The sequence below is a fragment of the Amphiura filiformis genome, chromosome 2 (genome assembly GCF_039555335.1).
Source record: "Amphiura filiformis chromosome 2, Afil_fr2py, whole genome shotgun sequence".
Taxonomy (NCBI): domain Eukaryota; kingdom Metazoa; phylum Echinodermata; class Ophiuroidea; order Amphilepidida; family Amphiuridae; genus Amphiura; species Amphiura filiformis.
This window is the reverse complement of record NC_092629.1, coordinates 39,816,724-39,840,279: the sequence shown is the minus strand read 5'-3', so window position 1 is coordinate 39,840,279 and position 23,556 is coordinate 39,816,724. Positions and strand designations below refer to the sequence as shown.

General features: G+C 37.3%; 1 protein-coding gene across 1 annotated transcript; it reads left to right on the top strand.

Annotated features, from left to right (window-relative positions):
* The first annotated feature begins 436 nt into the window (after positions 1 to 436).
* On the top strand, positions 437 to 23,303 carry LOC140146207 (L-threonine ammonia-lyase-like). Its single transcript, XM_072167988.1, is given in 14 exon segments — positions 437 to 823; positions 5,272 to 5,674; positions 8,373 to 8,443; positions 9,547 to 9,592; positions 12,594 to 12,779; positions 13,706 to 13,761; positions 14,152 to 14,314; positions 15,145 to 15,235; positions 16,461 to 16,536; positions 17,079 to 17,204; positions 17,986 to 18,153; positions 19,311 to 19,368; positions 20,685 to 20,742; positions 20,745 to 23,303. Coding segments are annotated over 13 exon segments (1,389 nt in total). The 5' UTR covers positions 437 to 823; positions 5,272 to 5,431; the 3' UTR covers positions 20,792 to 23,303.
* Positions 23,304 to 23,556: the final 253 nt, after the last annotated feature.

Below are 23,556 nucleotides of genomic sequence, written 5' to 3'. Positions count from 1 at the left end.
GAATGCGTAGCTTGCTGGCAATGAAAGTATCATGAAACCCAATATTAATTGCCAATTACCATTTACATTGTTTACAAACAGAAACCATCAGCTGTTGACATATAGATCGGAGGTAAGTAGTGGGCGTTGTCATAAGCAGCCAATCACCAACGAGGAAAAAGACACACCTCTTGTAGGTCATTCCAGCTGAAACTGGTTTATTCTGGCTACTAAGCCGGTGGTGTTGCATTATAAAAAAATAGCAAGTCTAAACTATAACAAAATAAAACCATAAATTTGCCAACTAAACCAATTATCAACTAAAATTAAGATGTAGATAAATAACCATTATTACATTTTGTATGAAAAGACACATTTTCCCGTAAAAACCGAAATTTTGTCTAAATAAATTTATTGAGGGAAACAAATGTTTCTATAACTTCCCTTTGTTTATGTGCACGCACAGCTGACGGGGTGACCGCACGTCCTGCACCGGTTGGTACGCGTGACACTGTTTTTCTGATGCAATAAAAGCAGGATCTTCAAATTTTGCAGGATATTTTCGATTTTTATATTGATCCTCAAGTGATGGTAGACTTTGGCGATCGAAGGACAAAATAAACGCGATGATAAACCTATTTTGAGGTGTTTAGTCACTCGCGTCGTGCAAAGTTAATTTTACAATTAATTTTGAATTTTTTAAGCTTACTCTTCATATCTCAAGTTGTTGTTGTTGCTTGCTGCCTGTACTCATGTACTTGGCTTGGAACTGGTCTTTCTTCCATTACTTCAGTCAGAGCTGAGCTAAGACTGCAAACGCTTCAAGCTTCATCGAGCACCACAGGTAAACACTTTGACAACATGACAAAACCTACATAAATTTAAGGCTATCATGCCTATCATTTAAAGGAGTGTTTCGTGTATATCCAGGCTGGACACATCACACTACGTGTGATGTGTCCAGTTCGTCGCCGAACTTGCATATAACATGGAGAGCTTAGCATAACGGCCTGCCTATTTACGCTTCCTGAAAACACTCTTGCACATAACATACAAAACCACAAATTCACTAACTTCAACTTGCACTACCGACACCATGAAAAATATTTTAATTATTACCGATCCTTCAGAATACTTGCAAATATTGGCAGTTTCATAAAATCCTGCTGCTGAAAATCGTAAATTCCACAATCTTCTGTCAGATCCAGGTCAGTAATCACAGGTGGGCGAATCTACCAGCGTGACAAGACCAGAGATAATAAAAAGGATGAGAGGCCACGCCGTACAAATAGCTAGCCTGATTGGCAAGCGTGTCGTCAAATGCTGCCAGATCTTCTCTGGTCGTGTATGATGAGTAGAGACCATAGAGCCCTATATAGGGCTCTGTGGAAGAAACAGTTCCTAATTTTGAAGCCATGGATAATATATTCATTTATACGAGAACCATATTTTTGTACCAATCACAGAACAGAATTTCACTTACTCACAGCTGTCAATCATTCTTGTGAAACGAAGCTCCGCCTAGTATCAAGGTCTTCTTCTGCGCATTGGTTGTGCGCATTAAGTGGCCTCCAGCACAAATCCTGTGCACACGATCAGGTTGGATGGGCGGTTTACGCCTGGTTTACACTTTACACAACAGGAACTGCGATGCATCCTAAACTGGATCGCTTCCGTGTATTCGCATTGCATGGTGGGTAATCGCCTGCCAATTTATTTGCGTAGCTCCACGTTCACAACAGTTTAAAATCAACACAGGTAAATCCATATAAAATTAACATGGACACAAAATTGACATAGCTTATGTAATTCAAATAATAAAATAATAAAATGTAATATTATCATGATAGATGCACGCTTTTATTAAAACTTGAAAAGATTATTAAGTCCAATAATTTGTTTGTGTTAGTTTGCACGAGTCACAAAATGGCGACCCATCACGCATTTTCTGCATGTGCCGACATTAGTAACTCATAGTGACTGTCCTCAAACTAGCGCCAGTGTGTCTCAGGCCTGATAACGACCCCAGGTAATTTTATGCAGAAAGTTTTCTTGCGAACAGCTGCAGGTGACAATTAAACAATGAACACGGCTTGTTTATGTACATGCGTGGGGAGGCTTGTACGTCAGCTGGCGTGTTTTGGACATGTTCGGCGTAAAAAGTGTCGTTTTCTTCATGAAAAATACCAGCGATGACCAGTTTTTTGTGGGCTATTTGATTTACAGGTATGTCGGTTCGTCATAGGGTAGAAATGATAGCTGTACAATTTGTATAACATACAGTTTAACATAGGCCTAAACATTTATGGGCACAAATCGACCTTCCGTATTATGCACAAGTATGTGGAAGTGGCAGGCATATGTTTCGTGATCCTAGCATCCTCTTTTTATGACATTTTTCAATACATATCCACGAAAAAAGCCTATTCCCAAAATTTCAGTTGATTCCGATTTTGCGTTTGTGAGTTATGCATGATTATGTGTATTCCACTGCTCCATAGACAATGCATTGTAATTTCGTTCTGGTGCACCAGAACGAAATTCAAATTTCACGATATCTTTGCAAAGCGAATTAATCTGCAAGAAATATTTTGTACATAAACATTATGTAGCCAGAGGTTTCCAATGATATAAAAATCTCAACTTTTTTTGAGAAAAGTGGGGGGATGAGGCTGTGGATCACGAAATGCCCCTTTAATAATAAAATAATTCACAACTTTTTTTCTCTTTTGTGTGTGTGTGTTGTTGTTGTTGATTACTAAGATCCCGTGGCTTGAGTGTACCGTGCCAGTGAATAGTACTCTTCTACAGCAGTGGTGTATATTATAAAAAAAACCCACAGGATTTCAACCTTCTGCCGACGAGGTGGGTGTATATCTGGTCTCATGTACCCATAGAAAAAAATGTTTAATTTGTGTACATCGTGGAACATACATGTACTCTTTGAGTTGCGTGCCCGGTTGCGTGGCTGTGCGTCAAGCTGTTGTACGCAGATAACCTCGCATATGGACGCGTAGAGTAGCGTTGTACGCTCGTGTATTCGCATGATTAGTCACGGAGTAACAAGCGTAGAATGTTACACGATGTACACAAATTTGTTAATTTTTCTATAGTATATGGGTACATGGTACTATAACCATGCATTCAAACAGCCACAGATAGAGCTGTCAAAGAGTGTATATTTCAAAACATGATAACTTCACCAGTTATAAAAATTCCCACACACATACCATTTTCAAAATGCACTCAAAGTCCTTATTCCATATCTGACAAATATGATCCCCAATTTGTACTTACTTTATTGATAAAAGTCTAAATATCCGCATGACAAATTCAGCCTGAGAGTCTCAGATTCAGCTGTACATGTCAATTGTACATGTATTTGTTCACAACATGACCCATAAACATAACCTTTCAGACCTAAGACACATGCACAAGGCCTTGATAGCAGTGACATGTGCAGTCAGTAGCCCAAGAGACTGGTTGGGAGTCCACATGTTCATTGACCTGCACATGGCTGACATGCTTCAAGTGATGATGTGGCGTTTTTAGCAATGTCATGATATGACCTCATAGTCACAGTCTCTGTTCTGTGGGGTATTGTAGAATAACACATGTCTTTATGAAAGGTCAAAGTTAAGGGATTGTTTTGTCAGACATTTTGAGAGCCAGATTTGATCAACACCATTTGAAGCATGGTGTAGCTTACAAGCAGGACACATAATTTCAGGATATTGACAACAAATTAGGACCAATAAATTTCCAGAGACATAATACAACCAAGGAAGCTTACTTCAAAGATGTTTAGGGCAACAGTGACATGGTAAGTGAAATAGTCAGGGAAGAATTCCTTGGTGTACATTTGAAATGCAATTTCTGGTCTTTGTACATGTACATGGACTTCATGTCTCCCTATTCCACACACATAAGGTTGGTCGGCACTCGGCAATTAGTGAGTTCTAAGACCCGAGGAAAAAAAGCATAACTTGCCAACTATGATAATCGATATACACTTGTATACACACACTTGTTTTTGGTATGCTCTGAAGCCACTTCAATTGTGTTGAAAAAATTGTTAACATTCGTTGTTTGGATGATTTTCTATGCTACCGTACATCAAGTTAAAATTTTGCCAAAATTTGCTATCTAGTTGGCACACATTACTTCCGCATTATGAATTTACGTGTTGGGAATGTTAAATAATTTTTATTTTCCAATGTGAAAGACCACAAATTCAATTACTATTATTTGAGTTGCAGTTTAGAATGTGTACTTCAGGATTTTAAAATTAACTAGATTTTTATTTGAAAGATAAAATCATTGAAAACATAGAAAGTGTAGTAGTGTGCGTACCATAACCCAAATTTGTTGTGATGAAGAGAAACGTTAAGAAGTCCTTGGTCATGTTGGTTATCTTTTAACATCGCAAAACACTTTCTTCAAGCCAGGGGTAGAGCTTTGGGAAATAACAAAAATATGGCCTCTCCATTTGTATGTACTGTGTTGACAAATCATTTATGATTGCAATTTTACACAGAAATGATTTGTAACAAATTAACAAATATTAAGGGCCTCTCTCGCCAAATTTTTAGAGAATCTGTATGATATACATGTTTTTTATTTTACTTGGCCTAACATATATTTGGAACAAACCATAAGTTTAATGATGTTCTATTTTTAAATAAAAGTCCTTTCATTAGAAGGCTGACCCCTCCTTCCCTCCCTCCCTCCATCTCTCCCGTCTAACAGAAATGTGAAAAATTATTTATACCCGAAAGAGCAACTTGTTCACCTCCCCCCTTATAAGGCCACTAACAGTCAATTTTGAGTTTCCCGTCACATAATTTCTGAAAACAAGTGAGGTAACTTTTTCATTATTCATTATTCATTATTTTTCTGCCTTTCATTATATCATGACCAACACACGTGTAAAATTTGTTGTTATTTGCGCTCATTCACTTGAAGATGAATGTTTAGCCCATTAATGAGATTCAAAAGTATATTAAAAAGAGTCTGCAAGGTTGACAGCAAAATGTATGTTTTGATTTTGATTTTTCCACAAAATATAAAGGGATATTCATAATTTTTTTTGCAAATATAACCAGTTTTTATTGGTACTTTTTGGAAAATCACAATAATGAATTCAAGTGAGGGTCAGAAAATGAAGTGAGGGCGGGTGACGGAAACTCAAAATCGACTTTCCTTGGCCTAAAAGACCTTCTTCTAATAGAACATCATCAAACTTTTTATTCCAGGAAATAAATTCAGTCTGAACTTTCTCTTTATATTTAGGTCAAGTTGCTGCAGGACAGGATACTACTCATACCTGGTCATCATTGACTCACATGTTGATCACTGAAAGAAGGTGAAGGTCAAGATCTTGTCTGGACTATAAAACATTTGCTGTGAGAAAGCTTAGCACACCACTATCGCTTTTTGTTAGCACACCACCATGCCCACCGAAATGCCCCAAGAGAATGGTTCTACTGACAGTTTAGTTTCATCCACAAATGGTAAAATTGAAAATAAAGTGATAACAAATGACATAGAAATGGCTGATGAATATGATGATACGGATGGGCCGGAGCTGAAGGACAAGTTTTGCGACCCTGAGAACCCGATTCAGGTGCATTTTCAAGATGTTAGTGCAGCTGCTTACAAGATTAGAGGAGGCATACAGAGGACACCGTGTCAGGTAAGTTTACTGACCAGTGATTTTTGTCTGTTCTAGTGAGAATGAATCCAAATCTGTTTTAGAATTTCGGTACGTTCAATATTAACTTTAATAGCAGTATCTTCAAAATGTTACATTACAAGTCGGCAGGTCTGTACGCAGGATTTTTTTTGGGGGGTGCTTATTTTGAAAAAGTGGACTTTTTTCCAAGGGGGACAATTTTGTGAAAAGTGGAATTTCTTTCCAAAATTTGGACCTTTTTTGACCAAAAAAGCGTAAAAAACCTGAATTGTAATTTTTGGGACTTTTTGTATACTTTTGCCAATTTGTGGGGGGTGCAGGCCTGCTTGAAGTCAGCTATTAAACTGTGGATGAATTACATTCATGGTTAAACGAATTGCTTTTCTGCACAGTGCACACACATTTTTCTTGTGATTTCTTTACTTTGGGAATTAAGCAAAAGTTCTCTCAAAATGCCCAAATTTCCCAGGAAGAAGGTTTAATATTTGGATCAGTATTCCTCACATTTTCTAGCCCTGATGAGCAATGTGCATGAATCAATTCAATCCTTTTATACTTGTATTGCCTGCCCTGTGACCATCAGAATGCTACCAATATTATTTCTCCAAATCAATCATTTTCCAAATAAAGAGTCCAATATCTTAAAACCAGTCAGTTGTGTTCCCCAGACCCCAATATGTAAGGTTGGTTATAGAATTGATTTTAGTTCAACTTGAAATAAGAACATCTGGGATGAACTTTCAAAGTTGATCATGATAATATATAACACAAGGCTTACAAACAATTAAAGCCTAGTTTTGACAGCCCAGAGTACAGTAGTAGTATTCATGGTATAATAATAAATGCCTATGGGCATTCATATTTAAATGTGATCAATGAAAGTTTAAATACTTATTCAAGGACAGTGTTGCCAAAACTTTTTCAGAGCCAAGGTGCATCAAATTGACTCACCATGGTGAATGACTCTCAAGTAGCCCAATTTCCCATGAAAAGTACTCAATACCAGTGATTTGGGTGATTTTACCCGACTCAAAAACTTAAGGTACTTAATGGGAAGTCACTGATTGATCAATAAATGGTCACAAAGCCCATTTCAAAGGAAAATTATACTAAGTATGTGAAATTACTGCTGTGGCCTGACACTTGCCGAAATGGCCTGACACTTGGCCAAAGTAGCCCAATTTTAGCAGCGTATGGCTTTTTGAGAGCGGTAAGTGATTATCAAGTAGCCCAGTTTACGCACCAAAGGTGCAGTGTTGGCAACACTGGCTAGTAGTATTCATAGTATAATGTCTATTGGTATTATGATCTATGAAAGTTCAAATATTTAAAATCCATGCAAGGCTGGTTTACATTTGTAAACAAAATAAGCACAAGGTCTTATCATATTTGCTGTGCATTGAAGCTTGCCCAACTATTGAATGTGTGTTATTGAATATAATTATTGATGGCCATTGATTCATAGAGCAGAGGCTGTCAATACTGAAGGTGCAATTTGATTATAGACAAAAACTAAATATTTAATAAGAACAAAATATAAGTGCATGTTCAAGTTGGTATGAGTAGCCCTGGTCGGTCGTTGATTTTAATTTTTGTAATATTTTTTCTGGAAGAAACTTAAAATATGACCCGGATAGAAAGCTTGAAAAATCTGAAATTTGTTTGAAAAAAAGAATGCCCATTACCCACATTTCACCTAACTGCATTCCAAATTTCAAAATTCTTCTGGAATTTTGTAAAACTTTCACTAAAATTGTTATAGGGGTACTACACCTGTGGTAAATTGTGACTATTTTTGCATTTTTCTCAAAAATAATAACACACTGGTAATAAAATTATGTATATTATTGGGGCAAGGAATCCAATTACTACACTGAAATTTCAGTGACTCAAGACAAGCGGTTCAGTATATATGATAGGAAGCGAGGTACATGCTAGCGGTACCTTATTTCTTATCATAAATAACAAACCACTTGTTTTAGGTCACTGAAATTCCAGTGTAGTAATTGCATTTCTTGCCCCTATAATATACATAACTTTTGTTACCACTGTGTTATTAGTTTTTGAGAAAAATGCAAAAATAGACACAAATTTATCAAGGGGTGTAGTACCCCCTTAAATTTGGCCAAAAACCTGGGACTTTTGTACAAAAAATGGGTCATTTTCTTGGGAAAATGGTATAAATACGGGTCCACTTTTTAGAAACACACAAATAAACAGCCACATCACATACCGTAAATTCTTAAACTTTTGACATTGCCTGTTCCAAAAGTGTGGCATTAATCAGAGGTCCTTTTTACAATGATAATTCCTGGTAAAAACATCGCTAGTACCATCTGACAGTGCTGCAGTGCTCTTCAAAAATATGGGATTTCGACAATATGTGGCTTTTAATTGTTGGCACATTGATATTTATTGTGAAATCAATGATCGATGTTCAAAAATGCAGATACTCTATGTATTTTGACAGCATTTATGGAACAGTGTGGTTAAAAAATGGAGGGGTGTTTATTTGAGGGGGGCTTTAATTAGAGAGAATATGGTAGTTTCATTTTAAAATAACATTTATATTATGTTGTGGGCCACACTTTATTTTTCTCAAGAAATTTGGGCCACAGCAAAAAAAGGTAGGAAGCCTGATACACTTATTGCTAATATGAAGGTGAACACCTAATTATCTGTTTATATTAATTTTCAGCGATCACAGATATCAGATTTAGTTGACATGGAATTGTTCTTCAAGAAGGATTTCCAACAAGCCACAGGAAGGTAAAGTCATAATTGTCCATTTGTGCATAAAAAAGATGCACTTGTCGGCTGCTACATGTGTCTCATTTTACACAATAGCTAGGAATAAATACCAGACTCATCTCAAGTGCAGGCTGCAGGTCACTTCAAATCATCCCCAAGTTACATTAATGGTTTTATGAATGTTCTCTGTATTCCTAAATCATGTGACTTGGGATGATTTGAAGTGACCTCCACTTCGGAGATGAGTCTGGTATTTCTCATCTAGCTGTTATGTAGCATCCGACAAGTGCATGATCGTTTTGATATGGATGTACACATTTCCTCTTCTCTTTCTGGTTTCATCTCAGTTTTTCCTCCTTCATTTTCTTTCTAGCTTACTCTTCATCTACTACATCCTCAGTCTTCCTCCTCCAGTTTTTTCTTTCTAAATTCATATTCACTTAATACATCCTCAGCTCTCCACCCTCTTCAGGTTTGTCCCTTTCCTTTTTGAATTCATCGTCATTTATCCTCAGTTCTCTTCTTCTAATTTTCCTCTCTTTCTTTTCTGAATTCACCTTCATCTAGTACTACATCCTCAGTTTTCATCTTCTAGTTTTTCCCTCCTTTTCTTTCTGAATTCATCTGAATTTGTCTTCATCTGTTACACCCTTGCTTCTAGTGTTTCCTTCATCCTGTATCTTTTTTTAAATTTTTATTTAATTTTTTTAAAATAAAAAGCACATTTTATAAAGGCATAAAGAGGGCTGAAGGACATCCAGTACACGAAGACAAGGTTCATGTAGTGGAAAAAACAACAAGTGACACAGACAAATGTTGACCTACGGGTACTTTATTTTTCATCTCCTGGCCCCTTGATATTTTACAGGGACTAGAGAGACCGGGGGACGACTCAACTCTCATCAGGAAGTGCATAAAATATGGTCATTTTTTTAAAATTAAAATCCTGTTTTCCCTTCATTTGCTGCCTCCTAACTCTTCATCTTCCATTTCTACTTTGTAACTTATCCTCCACCTCTTGTACCTCCCTATCCCCCTTCCTCTTCTTATGTAAATGATCTGAAGAAAAATCCGAAAAGTAAAATTTGTGTAATATATGACCAATATGTTTATTTTTGTAGTTTCAAAGAAAGGGGAGCACGGTACACACTACTAATGATGTCTGACGTGAGTATCTTTGTGTATTTATGATTTAAAGGGGCATGGTCCGATTTGTTCATGTTCTGTTTTCTATCTTACATTTAGGGCTACCATTAAAAGAATTTGAGTTGTATGGCTCTAGCAGTTTTGACATGAGAAGCAAAAACTTGTATAGCAATGCCCCATAGAATAGTATACAAATACAACATGTTTTAAGGGGACGTAGTCAAAACTACTGGTCCCTCGTTGTTGAATGATTTGACTACTAGTACTTCCCGACGCGTCAGCAGAGGGAAGTAGTCAAATCATCAACACCGAGGGACCAGTAGTTATGAATACTTCCCCGAAATGGAACATGTTATTTGTTTTACTATACCTCATAAATATTTTCACTAAAAAATTACGGTAAAATCGTAAATGCATGGTAAATGCACAGGTGTGGGGAAGTAGTCAAAATACCGTACTCGGACGCTGGCATTATTAACCAATAAGATATGTGGATTACCTAATAAATATTTATGAGGTATAGTAATATGTACTTCTGGTTGAATTTGTGGTTACCACAAATCACTATGTTTTTGGTCACACCATCTAACGAAACATATCTCGGGCATTAAATTTGACTGGGATATTTTTGGGGAAAATATGAGCTTTCTTTTGATACCAAAATCTCAGTTTTGATAAAGATAAATGGGAGATGAGGTTGTCACGTGGGTCACACACTTTAACACTTTTAACCAAGAAAATAACAGAACTAAAAAGAAAACAAGAAAATTACAATGTATAGGTCAACTTGAGGAATTGTGTAGTTTAGGGGTCTGGCTGGTGTGAAGCCAGAGGGGGTGGGTGGGGAAGACTCTGTCCTCCTCAGAAACACATTTTGGGTAAAATTGTGATGGAAAATAAAACTCTGTTAATGAGCCCTTTTTGGATTCTCTGATGATCACTCCAACTCAGACAAATTAGGCAATTCCAGTTGAAATCCATACATTGCACCCTATGGAAGATACACAGGGGGTGTAGGTTTCAAATGGATTCACCCATCCAGATAATCCCATTTGAAATTCACACTCTTCCATAGGGGGAATAGGTTGAATAGCCCAATGTTTCAATGATTACAGTTATGTCAGGGTTATTTGTTAATGTTATTCCATCAGTGTTGTGAAGAAACATTAAATTTCCAACTAATATTCAAACCAAAAACCTTTGAAAGGAAATGGTGTGACCATGGTACTTAAATCCTGGTCATTAGTATCATTATGATGTAGTGGTATCCTCTTTTCACATCCAGAAAACGGTTTTCACGTAACACACTACAAAAGTGTACAGGAAATACCCAAATATGGTTTAGCTGTGTGGTGAGGCAAGGTGCTAAATCTGAAATCTATGGTTTCTTTTCTTCCTTTTCACTGGCCGAAATGGCTGAAAATGTACCCCAAGACTAAACTAAATGGCTGAAGGTGCACCCCAAATCAGCTGCACATCCCTGTTCCTTCACTTCCACTAAGACCCCCCCTGGCAATTTATAAATGGATATTAAAAGGGCGTTTCGTGATCCACAGCATCATCCCTCACTTTTCTCAAAAAAAGTTGAGATTTTTATACCACTGGAAACATCTGGCTATACATAATGTTTACGTTCAAAATATTTCTTGCAGATTAATTCATTTAGCAAAATTATTGTGACATTTGAATTACGTTCTGGTACACCAGAACGAAATTGCCCCGGAAATTACAACACATTGTCTATGGAGCAGTGTAATACACCTAATCATGCATAACTCGCAAGTTACGCAAAATCAGAATCAACTGAAATTTTGGGAATTGCATGATCCGTGAGTTGCCCAATGAACATATTCAACATAATTTATGAATATATCTTATTGCAAGATAAACTATGAAATGTAAAATCACCTGATAATGTTATTTGATTGTCAATGATATCACAGTCCAAAGATAATATAAGGCTATAGGTGAACCAGAGTCAATTGATTAAGAGTACTAAGTTAATACGCTCCCTATACTCTATAAACTGAATCAGCGAACATTTGATTAAGGGACAATGTATTCAGTTATTTGCTAAACCAGGGCCTCCTGAAATTTGTCAGAAAATTATGGGACCCCTGCACAGAAAATGACCCCTTCAGTTTTAGTACTGACCAGTCCCTTAGTTCATGTGTCAGTGCAAGTGCTGACCCTAAACTTTACTTCCTTAGCCCTGGATGAAAATGGGTCTACTCTTGGGCCTGGTTTAATTGTGCTTTTGTGAATTTTGCTAATTGTGAATATGTATATCAAAGGCCTCTTTGGAAATCAATGCTTTAATTGATGGGAGGGACACCCTGCCTATAAAACATTTTAAATAAATAAATAAATACATGAGCAAAGTTAGTTGACCCCTAGTGGAGATAGTGATCACTAGAGCTCGATGAGGAAAAGGGCATCTGACCTCTAATCTACATGTATATAGTTACCAAATGCCAATTGGGTTATAACAGTTGAAATCCAATCCATACACCCCCTGACAGGAACTTAATCTTCCAGACAGGGAGTGTGAATTTCAAATGGGGCTACCTGAATGGGTGATTCCATTTGAAATCTACATTCCCTGTATAATAGGAGATTACTGTCATGTTTTCTATAAAGAGGTGAAGTAAATTTCATTGAATCACATCTTTAAGAGCCTGTGAAAATTAACAGTTTCACCCAAATTAAGGGGTATTGGAGGCATTTTGGAAGTGCTATAAGCATGTTTTGAACAGATTAATTGAGCAGAGCAAAGCACACTAATCAATATGCCATACAGTTTTCAAAATACATCAATTTATATTTTCTTTGTATCATATTGTTTTTATCGTTAATCAGTAAAGTTAATGCAAAATAAAAGTATCCTGAACATTTATGCATGGATTTTTAGTAAATGATTGGCAAACATTTTAATATTAATGAGCGCACCTTTTCAGCACAATGATGCAATTATAGCACTTAGTTTAATGTTACAAAATGACATTTTATTTCCCTATTACAGGAACAAAAGGAGAAGGGGGTAATAGCGGCATCGGCAGGAAACCACGCCCTCGCTCTGGCGTACCATGCCAGGGATCTTGGCATTCCAGCATTTGTTGTTATGCCCATCATTGCACCAATCATGAAAATCACAGCATGCCGGCAAGCAGGGGCAACTATTCTTATCAAAGGGGCAGATCTAGGGGAGGTAAGAAATGATGGTTTTTAATAGCTAGGTGCTGCAGTGGCGCAGTGTGGGTCATCATATTGGGGGCACCGACCATGATTGGGGGGGGGGGGGGGGGGCACTGGGTCTGGTGGGGGGCACAGGCCATTTTTGGCAATTTCCCTATGGGATTTTCTAAATTTTGCAATTGATTGGGGGGGCACGTGCAACCCCCTGCCCCTATGAAGCTACGCCACTGAGGTGCTAAATTGTTTTTTAATCCAAAAAGGTTAGTGCTGTATATTTTGGAATCAGGAGAAGGAGAGGATCGAGCTTTAGTCTGTTCAAATCCAATCATAGATTGATTATAATGGATCACAGTTTGAAAAGTCTGTGAGGATATCTCGCTTTGTAGTTGCTGCCTGTTAATGATAATTCTTAGTCAGTGGGAGTGGTCTAGTTTGTAGACGCATAATCTGATTGGACAATCACATGATTTTGGGTGTCGTCTATCCTTAGGTCATCAAGAGTATTGGTAACGCGTAACACGCTGGTAGAGGTGTACGTATGCAGCGTGTGGTATGTATAGACCTGTTCGTAATACTTGCACAAGCTTGCAGTATGCACAGTACGCATAACTAAAGACGTCCGTAAAGTTGTAAACAAGTTTAGTTCATTTTAGAGTACAGAGTTTTTATGGCTGTAACTTAATATTTTTGTTCAATAAAATAGTGTATAGATGTTAAAATAATATTTTCTGCTAGGATCAAAAGATCAGGCCCCTAAAACTTTGGAAAAATAATATTTAATTAAGAATGAATAAACGATTCAGCTGGCATCCACTCGTCTATCATATGGTAGAGGATTGTAAAAACAAATATTCATATCGTTTATTCTGTAATCATACGTTGTATGAGGAAATAAATATTGCTTCCTTATAATAATTGTTTTATTTTTGCACTTCACAGTCCAAGAAAATAGCAATGAAGATTGGCAAGGAGAAGGATTTATTTTATGTCAATGGGTGAGTATAGGCTACACAAGATATCCATTAATGTTGTTTTATGTCAGTTGAGCTGGTTATGGTCCTGTCATATTCCTGATAGCTTGTATTCCTATATACAAGAAGGCAAAATATTATGCCTTGACCAGTGTTTAATCTCAAACTCATACTGATGACTGAATATGACAATGTTACAACAACAACAAAAAACAACAACATATGAACTGATGGCACTGGAAATCATACACAATGTTGCCCAAATCATCAACAAAAAATTGTCAAAATCCAAAAAAGTCTTTCAATATTCTCGTCAATATCTGCGATGAAATTGTTGTGTTGAAAATGGAGGAATATAGATCAGGAGTTTCACTATTCAGTAACGTTTTGATTGATTGATTGATTGATTTTCAGGTATGATCATCCACACATTATAGCGGGACAAGGGACAATTGGCTTGGAAATCATTGAGCAGGTTTCAGATATAGATGCTGTGGTAATACCGGTAGGGGGAGGAGGAATGATAGCTGGAATAGCCCTTGCAATCAAGACACTTTCACCAAGAACAGAAATCATTGTAAGTGACAGAATTTGAATGTATATCCAAGAATTTGGTCCAAATCACCATTAAGCCTTGGGTTCTTGTGATTGAACCCCTGATGTCGTCACCGGGGTACTCAAATTTGGTTTTGGTAGGGACGTGTCGCTGAGATTTTGGAAGTAGACCCATAAATATACCAATTTTTCAAGAAATTTGGACCCATTGATATACCAAAAGTCAAAATTTTCGGCCAAATTTACCCAAAATTGTCTTAGTTTTTACAAATTTTGGGAAAATTTTGGGAAAATTTTGAAAATTTTGGCTAGATTAAGGAAAAGTTGGCCTGTTCTCCGAAAAAATTGAGAAAATTTTGAAAAAAGGACCCATTCATATACCAAAATAGGCTTTGAAAAAGGGGTCATTGATATATCCAGAAGGCTGAAAATGCTACCCATGTTTGCGCACGTCCCATTATGGTCATTTGTACTGAGTACCCCGGGTTGTCACACTGTTAGGCATATTGTCACCACACGCCCAGTTTGTCCAAGTTTGAGCTAAAGAGCTACCATTTTTGTTTACTCAAAGTGAAGCTAAAGAACTGAACTGATCTCCAGCAGCAAAGAGTCTTGACTGTTGCTATGCAATATGTGTCTCCTTTGTTTTGCCCATATTTGTATTATTTTTTCTGCCCATGACAGATTTCACTAATGTTTCACTTATAGTATCTTAAGTAACTTCGCTACAGGTTCCTGTTATACTGCTTTGATTATATCCTATGCGTAGCATGCATTTGTAACTAGTTTATTGAAACACACCCCTGGTCCCAAGCTCAATTAAGAGACACCTTTTCCAACTTTGATTTTCAGGGTGTTGAGTCAGAGCAATGTGCTAGTTTTTCTACAGCAATGGATGCGGGTCATCCTATCTATACTAAATCAGGTCCAACATTAGCAGACGGTAAGTATACTTGTAAAATTATCCCTATAGATAACTATGATTAAAGTTTTAACACTTTTGATCCAACAAATGAAAATTATTACCTTGGAAAACAAACAAAATTATTCCTACCTCGGAATTTTCAGATGCATACTCCATCAGGGAGAGTGAGCCTGTGATGTTTATCATCAGGTTGTGACCTTTTGACCTTAGATTTTAGACACCTTGAAGTTTGAACCTATTCCTGTCTTTGTTGAGAGATGGCTGGTTAATATTGATTTGCACTGCCTCCTTGATGCCTCGTTCAATAGAACTATCATGTTATTCGTCAAATGAAGAGCTTTGTTGCAAAACCCCTTTATATATATACTTGATCAATTTTGAGAACACATCAAAAAATCACTGATATAAGGGGGTTTTCAACAAAAGCAGTTTTTATCAGGCTGCTCATCCTACTAGAGCATCCTGCCAAAAACTGCTTTTGTTGCAAACCCCCATATATTAGTACTTTTTTTGATGAATTTTGGATGTTTTATCAAAATTACTCAATTGGATGTAAGGGTTTTTGCAACAAAGCTCTTCAAATATGGTAAAACTTTTCATGTTTTTAGAGGCTGTGCTATTTACCTGTTTTCTAATGCATGTTTTCTTTACATGTATGAATCTAAACTAATTGACCTTTGAAGTAAATCCCATATTAAAGCCTTTGCGAGTAGACCTGAGATGTCGTCATTTGACGTCAGTATGAATCACGCCAATGCGCACATCATTTAGCGAACATCATTACTTCGCATTGCAAGTCAGCGTGATGTCGAATAACAACATTTTAGGTCTACACGCAAAGACTTATGGGATTTACCAAAAAGGTCAGTTCTCACAAACTCATCTGGTGAGAATTAAGCAAGAGAGGGCTATTCCATTTGAAATACATACACCCCCTGTGGGGTTCTGCAATGACTATAATGTCATAAACGGCACCAATGAACCAACAAAAGGTAGCGCTTACAAGCTAAACCACACCCATGGATTAATTGCCATTATGGCATGGGAGAATCTGAGATCACAGAAAATGACTTATCTGCAGAATCATGGTTATGTACAGATTTTCATGGATAAAATTTTTCATTTCAAGAAAATTAAATTTGTGTATATTATTATATTATCGTGAAAAATGATTGACAAGCAAAACTGTTAATCACTGAAGGCAATGAATGATGTCAGTTTTAACAATTTTCTTTGCATGTAGGTCTGGCAGTTCCAACAGTAGGAGTGAATGCATTTGCTACCGCGCACAGCCTTGTGGATAAGATGGTCACAGTAAGGTAAGCTTAGCTGATTTTGTTTGTTTGTTTGTGTGTTTGTTTGGTTGTAATTGTTTTTCTTACAGGGGAATTTTGTGATCCATAGCCTCATCCCCACTTGTTGAGATTTTTATACCACTGCAAACCAAGGTTTACTCTAAGTTAACGCACAAAGTATGCATATTTGCACGTTCACACACATTATGTACCCCTTCAAATGCAAAGTGAAAAGTCCAACGTGTACAAAATCTTACGCGTTCATACGTTCGATGATTTGATATAGAAAAACTCGATATTTTCATCTGGTAGTGATAGACAACAAAAATATACCCATATAATGAACCATGGGATTATGGCCATAAAATGACATTGGGTGACCTTAACATTTTCCCAAAAATGTGAGAAATTTTTATTTATACTCATCAACTCAATGTGAGACATTTGTTTTCTGTTTTTGTTCTAAAGGAAAGTATGAAACTTGTAAGTTCCTTGACACTTTAAACAACATTAAAAAGATGTTTCAAATTTGGGTGTTTTTTTTAAATGTTATATATTTTTTTCAGTGAGGATATGATTGCATTAGCCATCTTGAGACTGGTGGAAGTTGAGAAGTGTGTAGTTGAGGGCGCTGGTTGCTCAGGGTTTGCAGCGCTACTGTGTGGTAAGCTCCCAGAACTGAAAGGAAAGAGGTAAGAATACTATATTTACAAATTCAGAACTAACCAGGGGCATAATGATACCGGGTGGTGGTTGGGGGAGGGGTAAAATAAGCCCAGGGGATCAAGTTTGGTTGGGTAACGGTGTGCCGCTAAGAATTTGAAAGTGTACCTGCCGATATACCAAAAGTCAATATTTTCAGCCAAATTTAACACAAATTTTGGCAAAATGTTGGGTACAGTGAGGCAAATTGGGCTAATTTCCAAAAAAAAAATTGAAAAAAGAATCCGTCCATTTACAAAATTGGCCTAGAAAAGTGGATCATTGATAAATTAAAAGGCCGAAATGCTACCCATATTTGTGGCACATCCCCGTACTGAGTAACACCCCCCTTGGAAGATTAGTGCCCAAGCAGAAAAATATCTTAAAAGGTTGTGAAAAATTGTGGTAAACTAGCTCTTCTTTCAGCCAAATGGGGGGGGGGAGCACTCAACTAAACTAGAGCTCAATACAAACATTTTGTGCAAACATTTTGTAGAAACACGTTTCAATGCACTGCAAATATCACTTTAATACTCAGAGATTCAAATTGGGGCTCACTTTGGCACATGTGTAGAAGGTCAAAGGTAAACAGTGGCAGGGTGCCAGATTGTTTTACCAAAATTGTGCCCAAAGGGACCATCGCAAAATCCCGTTAGTCACTTATCATTAAACAGTGTCATCAATGTTTCACTGGTGAACATAATTGGTGAAACAAAACGGTGTTGGGGACAGAAATAATTGTTTGACAAAATTGCTTTCATTTTCTTACAGAGTATGTACACCACTGTGTGGAGGCAATATTGACACCACCGCTTTAGGAAGAGTATTAGAAAGAGGTCTCGCAGCGGAAGGTAGACTTTGCAGGTTTGTTGTCACAGTTAGCGACAGGCCTGGTGGAATTGCAGAACTCACCAAGTTTATTGCTGATTTAGGAGTCAGGTAAGTCGGTGCATATCAAGTGTGCTACCTTTGTGCCTGGTAAATTTGGTGCTTCCTGGGGTGCACATCCTTCATCAAACGACGGAGGAGCTTGCCTAGAATTATACTCCTATTCCTATTGCTGGACACCCCAGAGGTACACTGCTGTCCAGCTACTTTGTGGCTACTCTAGAGTACCAGTGCAGTACCAATCCAAAACCAGTGTGTGTACTGTACGTGTGATTCCAAAGTGTGTTCTCTAGAGTATCCACACAGGTACCATAGAGTACCAATGAAGCAGGAAGGGAGCAGTATACAATATACCTCTGGGGTGGCAGCAATAGGAATCTTGTAGTGTATACCAACTCATGGGAAAAGAAGACGTCCATGCACCTCCTATGTAATCTACAGTCAATGTGTAATCTAGGGTTTAAAACTTTAATGAAGGTTTGATTCAAACAGAACAGATAACTGTGCTTGCCAAAAGTCACTGTGCATGAAGAAGTCTTGTGGTCGCCTGCTGTGCAGCCGTAGGATGATGATTATGATGATGATGATGATGATGATGAAATTTAGTTGCTAGAAAGAGGTGTGGATTGTCATAAGACTTGATAGATTTGTTGTTCATATTTGTAAATCAATTGAGGACTGAGAGAGATGATGGTGTAGTCTAAGTAACCAACTGGCTGCTTGAATACTATTGGAGACTTTTGTCTGCTCCCATGAGCAACCAGTCAGTGCCCAGTACAACATGATTATGTGCCATACCACATTTTTGAAAAAGTCTATATCTGATGAAAAAAATACAGTAAATTATTGTAACAAATTTCACCCAAAAGTATCATGAATGCACCGAACAAATTTTACCAATAATGGAACCTGTTGGATTTGTTGAGTTTATAGTGTAACTATACCTTTTATGCAAAGATTTTTGTAGTGGTTTATAGCCGCAATGATTGGGAAAAATGATCATAATATCTGTTAGGACGTTTTCAGAGGGGAAACACAACTTTCAAGGGGGGGCAAACTGTGACGATAATGGCCAAAAATGAGCTAAAAAGTACAAAAAATACCTTAAAATCTTAAATATCAGGGTTGCCCTTGCCTCTCCCTTGGTTACTTTACTGATCTGTTTGATTTATTGATCTAAAAAATGTTTCTTGTCTTTTTCTTGATAGTATCAAAGATATATTCCACGAGAGAGCTTTTCTGAAGAGTGAAATCTTCCATGTACAGGTAAGACTACAATTATCAAGAGCTCATAAGGATTATACATTTTCATGACCATATTTGGAATCATGAAGCATGAAAATAAAAGTGCATTAAAATGAGTACAAACAAGCCTAGTATTGGTTCAGTGGTTCTTGAGATAGCTCTTGATATTTTGAGAAAATAAACCTATGTCCAGCACGCACAGCATTGCGAAAATGACATAGGTACCGATGACGTATATTGCTTGTTACGTATGAGCTCTGAATGTATGAAGTTTTGTGGATTGCACATGTTAAAAGGGCATTTCGTGATCCACAGCCTCATCCCCCACTTTTCTCAAAAAAGTTGAGATTTTTATATCACTGGAAACCTCTGGCTACATAATGTTTATGTACAAAAAATTTCTTGCAGATTAATTCGTTTAGCAAAGATGTCGTGAAATTTGAATTTCGTTCTGATATATAAATCATGCATAACTCGCAAACGCAAAATCGGAATCAACTGAAATTTTGGGAATAAGCTTTTTTCGTGGATATCTACTGAAAAATGACGTAAAAAGAGGATGTTAGGATCACGAAATACTCCTTTAAGTGTAAATTATGTGCATACCCAGCGTTGAGGTCAAAGACCGGTTAAAATCACTGACTTTAACAATAGTCAATGGCATTACCTGTTGTTATTTTGCGAGTCCACAATGTCTTACAAATTGTCACAAAATATGGACCAGTGTAACATTTTATAAAAAAATTTACAATTTGAGTTAAAGGGCGTGAACATTGATGAAGGCCTGGAGATTTCAAAGCATATTTATTGTGTCTGCCATTGTCTTGCATCGTACACCCTCAAGAGAAAATATAACTTAAGTCTGGAGCTCAAAGTGTGTTAAATTTGGCCAAAAAGCTGGGTCCTGTGTATAAAGATGGGTCAAATTTTCTTGGAAAATTAGTAAATGGGTCCACTTTTAGATTCTATGAGGCATATCCCTAACCAAGCCAAACTTGAGTACCCACCCCTGAGTTTAAACTCTTTGGTCCATATGCACAAAAGAGTTAGACCGGGTCTAAGCGGAATTTAGTCCCAGGAGAAAAGATTCTTTCCTTTACATTTATTATTTTTCAACTTTGCATTTAAATCTTTAGAATTTGCTATCTACTCTAAGAAGTAAATAAGAGTAAAAGACCATTCCTGATGGAACTAAATTCCACTTAGACCAGGTCTAACTTTTAGACCCGGTCTAACTCTTTTGTGCATATGGACCTTTGGGCTTATTACAAAACCTTGTTACTTTCATCATTGATTATTGCAAACTAATGTTCATTTATGTTCATTTGTATTTGCAGGTAAAATGTGTTGTGGAAACGCGGGACAAAGAACATTCAGAGCAATTACACCAAGGACTACGCAACGCTACAACAATGTATTATGGGGATCACAGATGCTGTATTAATATTGTGACTGGCACTGGCATGGTACACAACTATATTGTTAGAAGAATGCAAGTGCTTTATTCTTAGATGTGCAGGATATTCTTGCAGATGGAAGTATTCTTAACTTATTTATTTTTATAAAAGGAATGGTGTAGGAGCAAAGCAGATATTGTAACATTGCTTTCAACTGAAATTTTACTCTGACGCTGAGTGAGCATTAATAAGGTAGCATGATGCTCTATGTTGCGTTGGGAAATGGGGTGGGTGCGCTAGTCCTAAGGTGTGCAAGGTGCGTACTAGCGAACCATAATATCGGGACTAGCAAACCTTAATTTCAGACTAGTGCACGTATAGGACTGGCGAACATAAGGACCAGCAAACAGTCCCCAGGAATAGGACATAATGTAAATTTAGCTGAAAGAAGTTGTATGGAAGAAATTAGCAGTCAAGATTGGAGTATGGAACAGTGTGACATAAGAGGAGAAAATCAGTAATAATGTTGCACAGCCACAGTGTCATCGCCCCGATATCTTCATGGCAGAAATCGCCATGGTAGGTTAGGTTGCTGACAATACCCCGGTGACTGACCTCGCTGTGTGTGAGTGAGCATGGTACGCCATAGGTCATCTGCTTTTAGACTACCTCCACTATTGGCCTATACACTGCGCTATACAGTTCGGCACATATAAAATCAGAATTATTGTCAGTTTTTGAATTCAAGATGCAAGCTTCTTTCTCAAGACGCAAGCTAACAACTATCATATCTGTTCAATACATATATTCCAAGTGCAAGGAACCACATCTGGTTTCTTTAGACAAAATCAATTACGGGACATATTCATCATTTTCTATCCCGGTATCCAAAGATTTCGTCTGAATATCAAAATCGTGCATAGCACATTAATGTGTATCGATCCCGGTATTGATTTTAGTATCTCTGCTGTACCAAGTAATTATTAGCCAGGCGATGTCGGTGTGTGTTGTATGGATATAATATAAGCATAGCTTAGTCATGCTAGAGGGTCTTTTTACATGTAGGATAAAGGACATGGGGCTACCAGGGCTTAGAGGAAATACACTTAGTGTATTTGTAATAAAGAGTGTGTCTGAAATACATGTCCTCAGTAACAGCAAAAATGTTGAATTCAAAGATAATATATGTGACATGATCAAGGGGAATGAGTCGGATGTCGCTAATATTGGTTTTGAGATATTGGCAAAAACAGTGTTCAAATTCTTTTGTTTTACATTGTTTTCAGCCATTGATAAATTGCTCATAACTCGGTAACCAGATGTCCAATTTTGATGGTGTTTGCATCAAAATGTAGCATTTGTAATTTGCCAGAAAACGATGCAAAAAACTTCAAATTGAAAATTGCTGACATGTGATCGACTCATTCCCCTTGATCATGTCACATATGTATAAGCACTGCACAGGGGCCAATTAACACTATCTTGATACCACACTTGCTTGTAGCAAGTAGGATAGGACATAAATGCAGAATTATAGTCTTCCCCCTTGCCATAACTATAACTTGATTTTTTGGGAAAGGGGGGAGTCTAAATTCTGCAGTTACATTCAAGATAGCAGACTGGTTGTGTGTTATCTTTATTTTGTATCATAATCATTAATATTAACTTATTCCATGCATGCAGTATATAATACTGCTCTGTTGTGCTGTGCATGTATGCAGTGAACACATTTTATGTGCAATTATCATAGCAGTTGACTTCACCAACACCACCTAGAATTGATTCAAGTTTAAAACTTAATCCAAACTTGAGAAAGATTATTCCTACCTCATAATTTTCAGATGGCTACTCTTTTATCAGTGAGAGTGAAACTGTGATGTTTGTCATCAGGTCGTGACCTTTTGACCTTAGACTTGATCAGTCACGTAGACTCCTGTCTTTGTTGAGAGCTGATTGGTTAACTTTGATATGCACTACCTCCTTGATACCTCGTTCAAACCACCTGTGGTCCTCTAATGGAAGACACAAGTTAATAAATGGCCAGGTGATTCAATGTAGATGTGGTTTTGTGTTTGGATCACGAGTTATAAACTTTATTCATTCAGTATATGTGTACCAACACAGATGAACTTCCATGAGCATCCACCTTGAAATCCATACACCCCTATCATGGCCCGGGGGGGGGGGGGCCCTTCAATTTGAAATGGATATAGGTGTAGGGCTGGCACTTTCGCACTAAGGGGCATTCGGTGAGAGCAAAATGTAAAAAATATGGGGTCATTGGGTGAGAGCATGACTTTTTTTAAATGGAATCTTTGGGTGAGAACCAAAAAAGCGCCACAGAAACCTCGAAAATTGAAATTTCTAGTTCTTAATGGCTTCAAATTTCTTTGTTTTTTCAAAATAAGTAACAAAATCAGTTTTAAATGAAAGTTGCTGTTCAAATTTAACTTGTAAGGGTCTTTGGGTGACAGATCAAATGGAAAAATAGGGGGTCTTCGGGTGACAGGGCATGTGTTCGTAAACAAATATGGGGTCTTTGGGTGACAGCGATGCTGAGACAGGGGGTCTTAGCAGCCCTACAGACGCGTCGCCTCCAAAGTTGGAGTGCCCCCGGGTATCATGGAAGATACAACTTCTAAATAATCTCAATAAAGGTCATGTCTTTCATACAGGCTGTATGGATTTCAATATACACATTTTGACACAATAGCTTAGGTCAGTATCCAAAATATGGAAAAAATTGACAGCCTAAATTGTCTCTGTCCCAAAATATTTTTGGGTGCAAAAAATTTGTTTGTTGTTTTTTACT